This window comes from Corella eumyota, chromosome 5 (genome assembly GCF_963082875.1).
Source record: "Corella eumyota chromosome 5, kaCorEumy4.1, whole genome shotgun sequence".
NCBI classification, from domain to species: Eukaryota; Metazoa; Chordata; class Ascidiacea; order Phlebobranchia; family Corellidae; genus Corella; species Corella eumyota.
In genome coordinates, this window is record NC_137494.1 from 1,729,552 (window position 1) to 1,741,194 (window position 11,643).

Here is an 11,643-nt window from a genome sequence, read left to right on the forward strand (position 1 = left end):
GTGTATTTGTCATAACACTTTCTACACTACAAGAACTTGTAAACGTTTTTTGCTTTACATATTGTAATATATGAGGCTGTGCATTATAGATTTATTTAATGCTGCAATAACAAAAACACGGGCAAAATAATGACAAACTAAACAATCTAAAAACATAGAACCATTAAGACATTAAAAAAACAGCATTATATGAAGATTTACAATAACATGATTAAAATACAAATTACAGAAGTTTTTGATTTGAAGAATAATTGGTGATTGATAAAATAAACTGCAGTGGGTACAGGAATAGAAACAACACAGTGCTTTTGAAACGGCAGTGGCATTATTAAAGCAATATTGATTAATTTGATTTAAAAAGAAACAAATTAGTAAACATAAAACTGCAAAAAAATTAAAATAATTAACGAAAAAAATTACATTTACTTGGTACTTGAAAAAACACTTTTTTGGTTTAAGATTTTAATTTACAAATGTGATGGTTTTAAAAACATACTTTAAGTTTTCGCTTCACAATTTTGAATTAATTTCACAGTTTAAAATTATATTTTAGAGACAAGGAAAATAAAAGTAGTTAGGTAAAATTAAAAATGAACATTTACACATGTGTATTACAATAAGGAAAATATTTGATAACATTTTGATTTTTAAATGAAATTCAATAATAAATTTAATTAATAATATAATTTTACAATGTTAGTTCAAGTTACAATTTTGTTAGACATTTTAAAGAACGAAAAAATTCAATTTTAATTAAGATTTTTGTTAAAATTATTTTTTTTACAAAATAGTGGAACTGGTAATAATGGTGAATATTGTAAACAATATAAATTGTGGTTTCAAGTTTGGGGATCCACCTCCATTGTTGTTTTTTTGTCCAAAAACTTTAAAAAAATAAAAAAATAATAATAAAACATTTTTTATAAATTTATAAACTTTGCATTTCAATTCTACAGTTTAAAAAAATTTAAGATTTTGATAAAAAACTTTTACTTATATGGTACTGATATTACTTTTTTATAACTTAAAAAGAAAATAGATTAAATTAATAATTTAAAACTTACCAATATTAGGTGGTAGTCTAGTAGGAGGTAATACAGTTTCTAAAAACAAAAAATTAACTATTACCAAAAGAATAATTAAACAATTAAGTCAATAAAAACAAGTTTAAACAGTAATTAAAACATTAATTATAAGGAACAAACATAAAAGCTTATAAAGATTAGTATTATTGGTCATTTACTGGACTGCAATTAAACCTTATGTTAAAATGTAAAGTTTAAAATCCATTAAACAACTATTAAAAAATAAATACCCAAGTATAAAATACTTAAAGTATAAAAATACAATTTTTTAACAACAATACTTACTAATTAATGAGACTGTTTGATTGGCAGACCCGCGAATATTAGAAGCTAGGCAAGTATAATTCCCAAAATCTTTTTGTTTAGTGGAAGAAATGAATAAAGTGGATTTCATATATTTACCTTCCTGTTTCATGTTCACCACTCTATAACCAGCAGTTCTATCCAATCTGCAAATATATAAAAGTCAAGATTTAAAGAATAAAATTAATAGGTATAATAGAATTGTAATTATATGTATTGGCTGCATTGTTAAATAGTTAATGTTAAAACAATTTTATTTATACTTCTTATTAAATAATTAATTGAACAATAAAAAAGTGGTCAACCTATAAAAACACAAAGATTTCCAAATCTTGAATTTTCAAATAATTGTTAGTAATTAAAATAATTAAATCTTCATAAATAGGCCAACAATGTTAACTTATACAATTAACCGATAAACCAATTTTCTAACAGAAATCAATACAGGAAATTTAACCAGTTAATTGGTTAACATTTTTAAGGAAATTACAATAAGAACATGTGTTTTTAAGCTGTAATCTCTCCCTATTTGGCCGACAATCTTCCAATAGATTGTAGTAAATTTATTGATTTTAATAAAGTCATTTAAAGCAGATTAATCAATAAAGAAATAAAAGCATTTAAAAAATCAATATTCTCATTAAAACACAAATTGCAAAGTTCAAATACTTAAGTATAATGTACAATAGTTAAAATTTTAAAAGCTAGTATAAATACAAATTTCAATCAAATTTTATTGATGATTACAATAAAGTAATCAATAGAGATTTTAAACCAACTAAATAATAAAAATATTTTTTTGCATACATTGCCAAAATATTTTTAAATAAATAACAAATTTAAATCAAAATTCCTAAACAAGAAACTTACAATTTTCCATTAGGGTTATACCAAACAAAATTAGATTCAGGTTCGGAATTTGCAACACATTGTAACGATGTAGCTGAATTTATCGCTGATTTTTGAAGCCGATTCTCATTATCCAATTGAGGTGGATCTAAAATAAAATTAACTTTCGTATTACAAAAAAACACCCTAACGAATGCTTTCACAAAATTGACACATTTTAAAATTGTTTTGGGTATTTAAGTATAATAAGTTTGTTTATAAATCACGTAAACCAATTTACCATCATATTATTTAAAATTTAAATTTTTTTATACAAACATTATCCAAAAATAAAACATTTTTACATGTATATATTTAAAAGTTTGATGAAGTTAAAAAAATTTAGTAAACATGTATATATATATATATAATAAATACTAAGAACTTACAATTAACAGTAAGTCTGATTGCCTTTACAACAGGTGATGAGACCCCGTTATCAGCTGTACATTCATAAGTTCCTGCACTACCTCGAACTACTTTACCTAACGGAAGGAATTCACTTGTACCCCTAACCCCATCAGCTGTAAGAAATAGTTGAAGTTTAGGTTAATAACAATTAACTTGTTGTTTAGTTAAAGTCACAATCTCAAATAAAAACTAATTGTTTTTTTGTTATAAACCTTATGTATATATAAATAAATGATATAAGTATAATAAAGCTGCCATAACACAAAACTGCCAGTTAAAAAACTTAAAATTCCAATCTATTAATAAATAATTTATAAACAACTTATTTAAAAAACACTAAAAAATTTAGATATACCATAAATGACATGTGGTAGTGGTACTTTGCGATAAAAAATTAAAAGGAATTATGACAGAATACCCTTATAAAAAATCTATAAAGTTAATTGGCAGTTCTATTAGGTATGCGCCAAACTGGCGGTCCTTTAAAATAAAAAATTCAATTAATTATTAATACCTGAAGGCACTAAATGTCGCCACGAAATCTTTGGTTGTGGTTTTCCTTCAGCGAGACATTTTAGAAATACTTCATCTCCTTCATTTACTGTGCGATCTTTGCTTACTTCTGATAAAACTGGTGCGACTGTAAAGTAAATATTGGTATAAAATTTAACCCAGCTATTACAAAGTCTGGTATATAAATGTGTTTTGTCTACAATAATTTTTAGTTACTATGATGCAGTTTGAAAAGCTTATAGGTTTATATATGTATATTTAATATTATTTGATTTTAACAGATATCTTGTTGAAAAACTTTATGTTTCTGTAAACTTTTTAAATATAAAAAACAATAAAGCTTTTTTTAATAATTAAAGCACTTTTATTATTTCATTCTGAATTTTTTAGAATAATTTTAACTTACCATTTACTGTGAGATACATGGCTGACTTCGCTGTGTTATCTCCATAAACTGCACAAACATATTCCCCTTCATATGATGGATTAACCTTACTAATTTGAATTGAGTACTCTGAAAAAAAGTAAAAAAATTTACTATAACATTACAAACAAGTATTTTATAAAATATTTATAAACTAAAGATGAGAGTTTCAAGACTTTAAAAAAAGTATAGAATACTAATTTTAAACCATTTTAATGTCAAAAAATTTAAGTAAAAACAGTTAACTTAATTTTTAATTTACCATTTTGTTTATTAGTAAGTAGTTTAATATTTTCATCTATTTCGTACTGATCCGTACCAGCATAGAGAATCATTGAAGTTTTCCGAGTCCACGAACGCTTGTTGCTAGTTTTCCCATTCTTAATATTACACCTAATAAAACATATTTTAAATTTTGACTTTTTTTTGTATATATCTTTATCCTTGATGTGGGAAAGTTGAATGCACGACCTAAACATAGAGTAACATCAGTTACTTTGACCCAGTCTTAAGTTGCTTGTGGCAGTTTGGGATATTATAGATTATAATTGCCCGATAATTATGCTGCTGATTTAGCAGGAGTTTATACCGTTTATAGAAGTGGGGATTGAACCCACGACCTCATGTGTGGTGTAGCAAGTTATCTTACCACTACACCACGCTGCCGGTTTTATATGTAATTGACTGACTGAGCATTTTGCTTTACAGTTTGACAGTCAAACAGTGTAGTCTAGGTAAAGTAGCATAAAATAATTTTTAAACTCTACCTCAATGTAACATCTTGTCCTTGAATAACAGTTAGATTTTTTAGTGGTTCAATACTCAGCGTTAATCCAGTTTTAAATATTCCTAATTAAAGTAAAACAAATTGAAAAATTCCCCGACACTTAACAATAATTTAAGTGGATCTTTACACCAAGTAGTAGTAAATAAATAATTGTTTTTCGAGCTAAATAATAATTAGCTTACATAATATTTAATACAGACTTAAACAGTTAAATGACTTTGTTAAGGGAGATTTTTACTTACCAAAACACAGAAGAAAAATAATGTAAATTTGTGTCATAATTATCAGATTATGCCTCACTAGCAACCAAGTTAATTTATTTTTAAAATTTACAAAAGTTTACTTATTCTACAATTTAAAAATCAAGTAAATTTGTTAGCAAACCATAGCTTGAAATTAACTCAATAAAATAAACTTCGTGCTTGCACTGAAATTTAAAAATCAATAACAAACAAAATGCCAGGGTTGTCAAATATTATTCTAATTTAGTGTTGCCAAAAATTTAATAATTAATAATCCATAAAAACTTAAAAATTACTTTTAAATATCTATTAAAACCGGCTTAAAAAATTAAAAAAATAAAAAATAAAATTGAACTTAAAATTGTTTTTTTTTTAATAAAGGGGGGCTTTAAAATTTTAAAATCTTGTATTTTTAAAATGATTCATAATTAATTTCGCACCGGATTCTAAGTGTTTAATTAACTAACGTTATAGTTTATCATTAAAACGTGATTTAACTACTGGTTGGTAGTAACAAAGATTGCAACTAAGACAGTATGTTAGTTAATAAAAACTTGTCAACAAGTATTTTTGTATAATGAAAATGAATGTAGATTAGAACTTTTAAAATAATTTTAAAATCAACTAACTACAAATAAATTTATACAAAACGTAGAGCAGTTAAATAACATTATTTTAATATTAATTTAATTTAATTACTAAAAAAATAGTTTTTATAAATGTAAATACAACTTAACATTTTTTCGTCAAATATTTTTATTAAATTCACCACAAAGCGTTAAACCATTAGATTAGTTAAAGATATATAAAATGAGAAAGAAGACTGCGTCTACATCAAGTAATAAAAGTCACGAGAAAATACAGTTAGAAAGTAACCTTCCAAGGTCAAGCAGTGTTTTATATTTAAGTGAAGGGAACCAAAATCAAAATGCAACAAATGCAGATAACGAATTCCCGAGAATAGAATTCTTAAATGACAGAAGTAATGATACAACAAAGCAGCAATCAACTCTGCCTAAAAATGTAAGCGAAGACGACTTGAATCAATTAGATGAGAATTATGTTCTAACTTCGATTCTACCAACAGACAGGCGGAAATTTGGTAAGCGTTTGTTTTGTTTATTAACACTTCAGGAAAACTGGATGATTCAGTTTGTTGCAATAACACGAATCAACACATATTAGTTTACTTTACTTTGTAAGATTTTATAGATATATTTATCGGCAACATTAATATCCTTTCTTTCTGTGCTGTTATGTTTAACAAACAACCTTTTTTTATTTAACTATTGATACCATAAAGTCTGCTTCAGGCTAATATACAACTAGATACCTTACAAAAGTTTCCCTACAAAACACAATTTTTTTTTATTAAATAAGAAACTAATTATTAATTGTAATTATTACAAATAACTTTATATTTACATTTATTTCAGCTCAACGCCAATATTCTATTCCATCAGTAACTTCATCAGTGGACTTATGTGATCAAAATAATCGATATTCAGTGGCAACATACGACACTGGACTGTGCTCAGATAATGAAATAGATAGACAAGATGATTATATGTCGCTTAGATATGTTGCTGATGCTATTAAAGGCCAAAGAAAAGTCAGCTTTCAGATGGACACATCGACTTCAATACGTAAGCTTCAAATTTGTGGCAATGTTGATGTAAATTGTGTTATGTACTTAACTGTAAGCTTCTATTGTAATGTGCCTTATGTTTTTAATTTTAGTTAACCAAAGATCTAAAGAGCCTAAAGTGATTTACGAAAGCCCAGCCAAAGAGTGGGAAGCAAAACAACGAATAAAGCATCAGCAAAAACTAACAAGAAAAGCTTCAAGGGAGATAAGGGCTGGATGGAGAGTAAGAAAAGCATTACATAGTACAACGTTAGTTATTTTATGTTCTTTTTTATTAACATAACAAAATTTTAAAGAAAAAAATCGAAGAAGTGTTTGTGGATTAATTTAAGTAATGGGTTTAATAACTTTCTTACAAATGTTTTTTTTAACAACTAGACAATGTTTTTGTTTATAAATATTACCAAAATTTATTTTGTTTAATACTGTTAATATTGCTTTAAAAAATGTTTTTATTTTTTAATGTTAGGCCCGGTTTTGCTGATAAATACTACCTTGAAAATGTGCAACTCGGCAAATGTGAAGAAATCCAAGCCTTGTTTGTCCTGGCAACAGCTAATAAAGACATTAAACTAAACAAGGAATGTACAAACCAGCACGGGAAACGTGCTCTGAAACTTGCCATCGAAAACAACGATGCGGAAATGTGCAAAGTTTTGCTGCAAAACAAGGTGTTAATAATATTTTCCATTGTGTTTTTTATAAATATATCCAACAACCTAGGGTAACTTGTATAATACAGACTGCTTTAAGATGATAACAAAGGCTTAAAATAATCTTAAACTTTCAAATAATTTGATTCGGTTAGTGATCGAGTTTTTAAATTTTTTTAAGATTCAACTTATTAAAAATAACCACTAATTTCAACCAAAAAAGAGTTGTTTTTTTAATCAGCACCAGACTCAAAACCTATTTCATTATTGAGTACCTAATTTAAAACTTAGTTTAATATTCAGCAATTGATTCAAAATTTCGCTCCAAATTAAATATCAAGTTTATTATTTGACCCCAAATTTAGGATTCAGTTCATTATTCAGCACCATATCTTAACAGCTAACTTTAAACTTTAAATATGGTGCTAATAAATAAACTGGAAAATTTCAAACCATCATAAAGTTTAAAACTAAAAAATGTTGTATAAACTTATAGGTTCAAATTCGAGATTGTTTGTTTGTTGCGATCGAACAAAACTTTTTCGCTGGCGTTGAAGTTATTTTAAGTTTCGATAAAGCAACTAACATGAAAACTTCGATCAAGGATTATCATTTTCCATGTTGTATCACTCCAATAATGTTAGCAGCTCATAACAACAACTATGAAATACTTGAGCTGTTGACTAACAACGGACATCAATTTGAGGTACAATTAATTAGTTTAATAATTAATTAAATGATTTAACCTTAAAAATTTTTGACAATAATTTGACAAAATTGATTGTAAATATATATAATAGTAAGCTTTTACAAATAACTAAAAAACTGTTTTATATTTTACAATTCCATTTTTGTTTTATAGAAAAGTTATACTTAATGCCTAAACTTAAAAAACTTTACACATTTAATACTTTTTTTTGCGTTTTTTTAATGATTCGTTATAAATGATTTGTCCGTTATAAATAATGATTTGTCCGTTATAAAAACCCATATAAATCCTTCTTTTTATTGGTGTTAAATTTCACTAAAAGACGAATACTTCTCAGGATATACCGAAATGGGAAGAAGGAATTGGTGCTGCGTGGGAATCCGCACAAGAAAGAAGAATGTATTGTAAAGCAGCAGCTAGTCCAGCTTATATCGCTCTACTCCACAAGGTAGATATTAACTTGAGACTATTGCATGACCAAACAATGAAGTTTATATAGTTAGGTTTGTCAGAAAAATGTATACAATATAACTACTAGCCTTAAATTAAATGTTTGTACGACTAACAAACCTTTTTAAATAAGATTTACACAAAAAAGCAAGTATTTCATTGTATTAAAAGGATTATTGCAAAAAAGGTTTAACAATACCTTAAGTAACAAAATATTTTTTTTACTTATAAGTAATGCTTGTCCCTTTATATTAAATATTTTTAGATTTTTAAAATAAATTTAACTTAGAGAAAAAGAGAAGATCCGATGGAATATTGTATGTCTCACATTCGTATAGCTCGTATGAACAGCAAACTGGAGCCGGAGTTTAATGGATTTTATCAGGAAATAATTTGCCAACTTGAACAATTTATGTGCTCGTTGTTGGACCAGGTAAAAATATTTAAATAAATTTTATTTAAAAAAGGATTAACTGAAAAAAAATATTTTTTATTATAGGATAATATAACAAAATCTAAATAGATAATAATTTATATTCAAAATAAACATTTGAGTATATTAGTAATTTATTTAAAATTCCACTTTAAAATTATTTGTTAAACCCCTTTTAATTTAAACAATCTTTAAAAGTCTTAATTATTATTTTAAAATACTTTGCAATTTTATAGATTCGTTCTACAAGTGAGTTATCTGAGTTATTTGAATACGATTTTATCAACTACGAAGCAACTAGTTTTCGCGCTGCTGCCCAAGCTGCCCAAGAATCTCTTATGGATGTATCAACAGATAAAGTTAGAGTTGAATCATTACTCTACTTGTTGGATAAGGCGTGCAAGGAGAAATTAGTCAGTTTTGTATCACACCAAAATGCACAGGTGTACAAAGAGTGTAATGCATATTTATCTTACAGTAAAAATATTTGTACTCTATGTAATTAGCTGTATTGGTTAATAAGCTGTCTAATATTTAGCCTATTTATTCAATTTTTAATATAATTTTGTTAGTAAATAAAAAAGAGCTAATTAAACTTAATCCAAAAAATTAAAATACCAATCTTTTTAAATCTATTAATGCGTATGCTTTAAAACACTTTATAGCAAATATACGAACATTTATGCTTTAAAATCTTACTTATAGACTGGTTATTCAATATTAAATGTAATTTTTACTCTAAATTATAAACTAACTCTTACAACTAAAAAAATGTAATACAAAAAATATTTTTTTTTTTCAGCTTACTATTGCTTATATGCAGTATAGATATCTGACCTTTATTCGCAAAGGATCCACGATAAAACAAATGTTTATTCGTTTTTTATTTGGTTTAATGTTTCCAGTGTTGTCAATACTTTATGTACTTTTACCAAACAGCCAATGGGGAAGTAAGAAAATTTTTTTTTTTTTTCTAAAATTCAGATATATTAAATATTATTTATTTATTTTGTAAATATGAGCCAATCGTTATTAAATAGTTTTTTTATACAAGATTTTAAGCTTTTTATAACTTATAATTTTTACAAGACAAAATTAAACATTTTTTTTAAAATTTAAATCAATTTTTTTTTATGTTTTTGGGTCTTCTAACAATTCCTACTGTATCGTTTGATTGCCACGTGGTATCTGACCTTACTTTTATTTCCCTTTTAATTTACAACACTGCGAATAAAAATTTAGAAGAACGAATGTTGGGTAAAATATTCTTTATTTATATTTGTTAATTAAGTGATAAAAGATAGAAACTACCTGCCAACCAAATACCCCCTGCTCTGGTAGTATTTGTTTAAATAATCCATAAAAATATTTATTATTTTAGAATAAAAAAATTATAATAAACCTATTGCTTTGCTAGTACTTGTTATACAAATTTTCTAACAAAAATATTCTTTTAAATTCAAACAGGTTTATCAAATATAAAGAAAATGGAGAAATTTAAAACTTTAACTTTTTATAACAGGTTCCCCACCAACAGTTGTAGAATGGATAATCACATCTTGGGTATTGGGAAAATGGGTCCAAGAGTTACAAGAGATGTACTACCGAGGCTTCCCTGCTTATATTAAAGACTGGTGGAATTATAACGACATTTGCCAGCTACTGTTGCTCAGTTCTACTATTGCATTGAGGTAAAGTAACAATACCAGTAAGTAGCCTACTAACTTGAAAAATTGGGACAAAGACGAGTGCAAAAAGAATCAATAATAAAATCATGTGACAATTTTTGGTGTTACGAAACTGAATTTTAATTCCAAATATGCCTTTTCTTCTTGAACTCCAACTTATGACTTAAGTAATATTCTTATTTTATTCTTATTAACTAAGTAGTCTTGTTGCCTGCATAAAATCAGTGTTAAAAACAAAAGCGTTGATATGTTAAAGTTATTGACGTAATAGTAATGTCTGCATAAATCCAATTTACAAACCCTTTTAAATACATTTAATTTTCTACAGAGCAATAAGTTACGGATATTACAATAGTGCCTCTGCACCACCCGATTCGCATTTAATACCAAGGTCGGAGTGGGGACCTTATCAGCTCAGATTTATATCAGAAGGATTAACAGCATGGGCTTATGTGTTCGTATTCCTACGGGTACTGGCAATCATTAGAGCTCATAGAGTAATTGGTCCGCTACAGATCTCACTTACAAAAATGACCATAAACGTTCTTCAATTTCTGACTATATTTGTGCTGATTGTGTTCGCATTTGCCCTAGGTTTAAGTGAGTTGTATTGGTATTACGGCACACCGCAAGGCAAAATGACAGTATGTAAAGAAAATACAACATGTAAGGCTAGACCCGTTTTGTTTAACACCATTCAACACTCACTGTACGACTTGTTTTGGACATTATTCGGATATATCGACATAAGCGATCTATCCCTTCCGCCAGGACATTACTTCACCGAGGCTATTGGATTTACTTTATTTGCTTCGTATCATGTTGTAGCTATCATAGTGCTACTTAACATGCTTATTGCGATGATGACAAAATCGTATGAGGATACAAGTGCTAATGAGGAAAACGAATGGAAATTCCATAGAACGGCGTTGTGGGTTCGGTTTATTAAGCGGGAAGTGATCCGGCCTCCGCCTATGAACCTTATCCCTAATCCGTATCGCATTATCCGCAAGACGAGGCAGCTACATACTTGGATAAAAAGAAGAATTGTGCGCAGGTCGAGACGAGATAATGTTAACGCTAGCTTAAATCATACGAAAAGTTTCCGTCTTGTAACTGGGCCATCGTTAGACATTGGCCGTGAGCTACTGAACAAAAAGAACCGAAGACACAAATATAGACAAGTTCTTACCAAGCTTCTAAACAGATATAAATACAAAGTACTTTTTTCAGAAGAAGGGTTAGGACACAATTTAGAGCATTATTAACTAAACATATAAATGTAAAACTTGTGTGAATTTATTTATGTTTTATTGCCACTGTATTTTGTTATAACTTAAATCGAATCAAATGTTCAAAATTAAAAAATGAATTTTTTAATTTTTTTATACCTCTGGCAATAAATCCAA

The 11,643-nt window shown here is 27.1% G+C and overlaps 2 protein-coding genes across 2 annotated transcripts; one reads left to right on the top strand and one right to left on the bottom strand.

The window, feature by feature from the left end:
- Positions 1 to 79: 79 nt before the first annotated feature.
- Positions 80 to 4,806, bottom strand: LOC145752908 (neurotrimin-like). The gene is made up of 10 exons (XM_082569275.1): positions 4,654 to 4,806; positions 4,392 to 4,473; positions 3,887 to 4,017; positions 3,607 to 3,714; positions 3,202 to 3,327; positions 2,666 to 2,800; positions 2,259 to 2,385; positions 1,371 to 1,534; positions 1,065 to 1,103; positions 80 to 884 (listed from the first exon to the last, which is right to left on the bottom strand). The coding sequence occupies exons 1-10, from the start codon at positions 4,688 to 4,690 to the stop codon at positions 781 to 783; spliced, it is 1,053 nt and encodes a 350-aa protein (XP_082425401.1). The 5' UTR covers positions 4,691 to 4,806; the 3' UTR covers positions 80 to 780.
- A 657-nt stretch (positions 4,807 to 5,463) lies between these two features.
- Positions 5,464 to 11,502, top strand: LOC145752554 (short transient receptor potential channel 4-like). The gene is made up of 11 exons (XM_082568858.1): positions 5,464 to 5,755; positions 6,090 to 6,299; positions 6,394 to 6,550; positions 6,771 to 6,972; positions 7,451 to 7,660; positions 7,986 to 8,111; positions 8,403 to 8,546; positions 8,783 to 8,959; positions 9,349 to 9,496; positions 10,069 to 10,237; positions 10,563 to 11,502. The coding sequence occupies exons 1-11, from the start codon at positions 5,464 to 5,466 to the stop codon at positions 11,500 to 11,502; spliced, it is 2,775 nt and encodes a 924-aa protein (XP_082424984.1).
- The last annotated feature ends 141 nt before the right edge of the window (positions 11,503 to 11,643 follow it).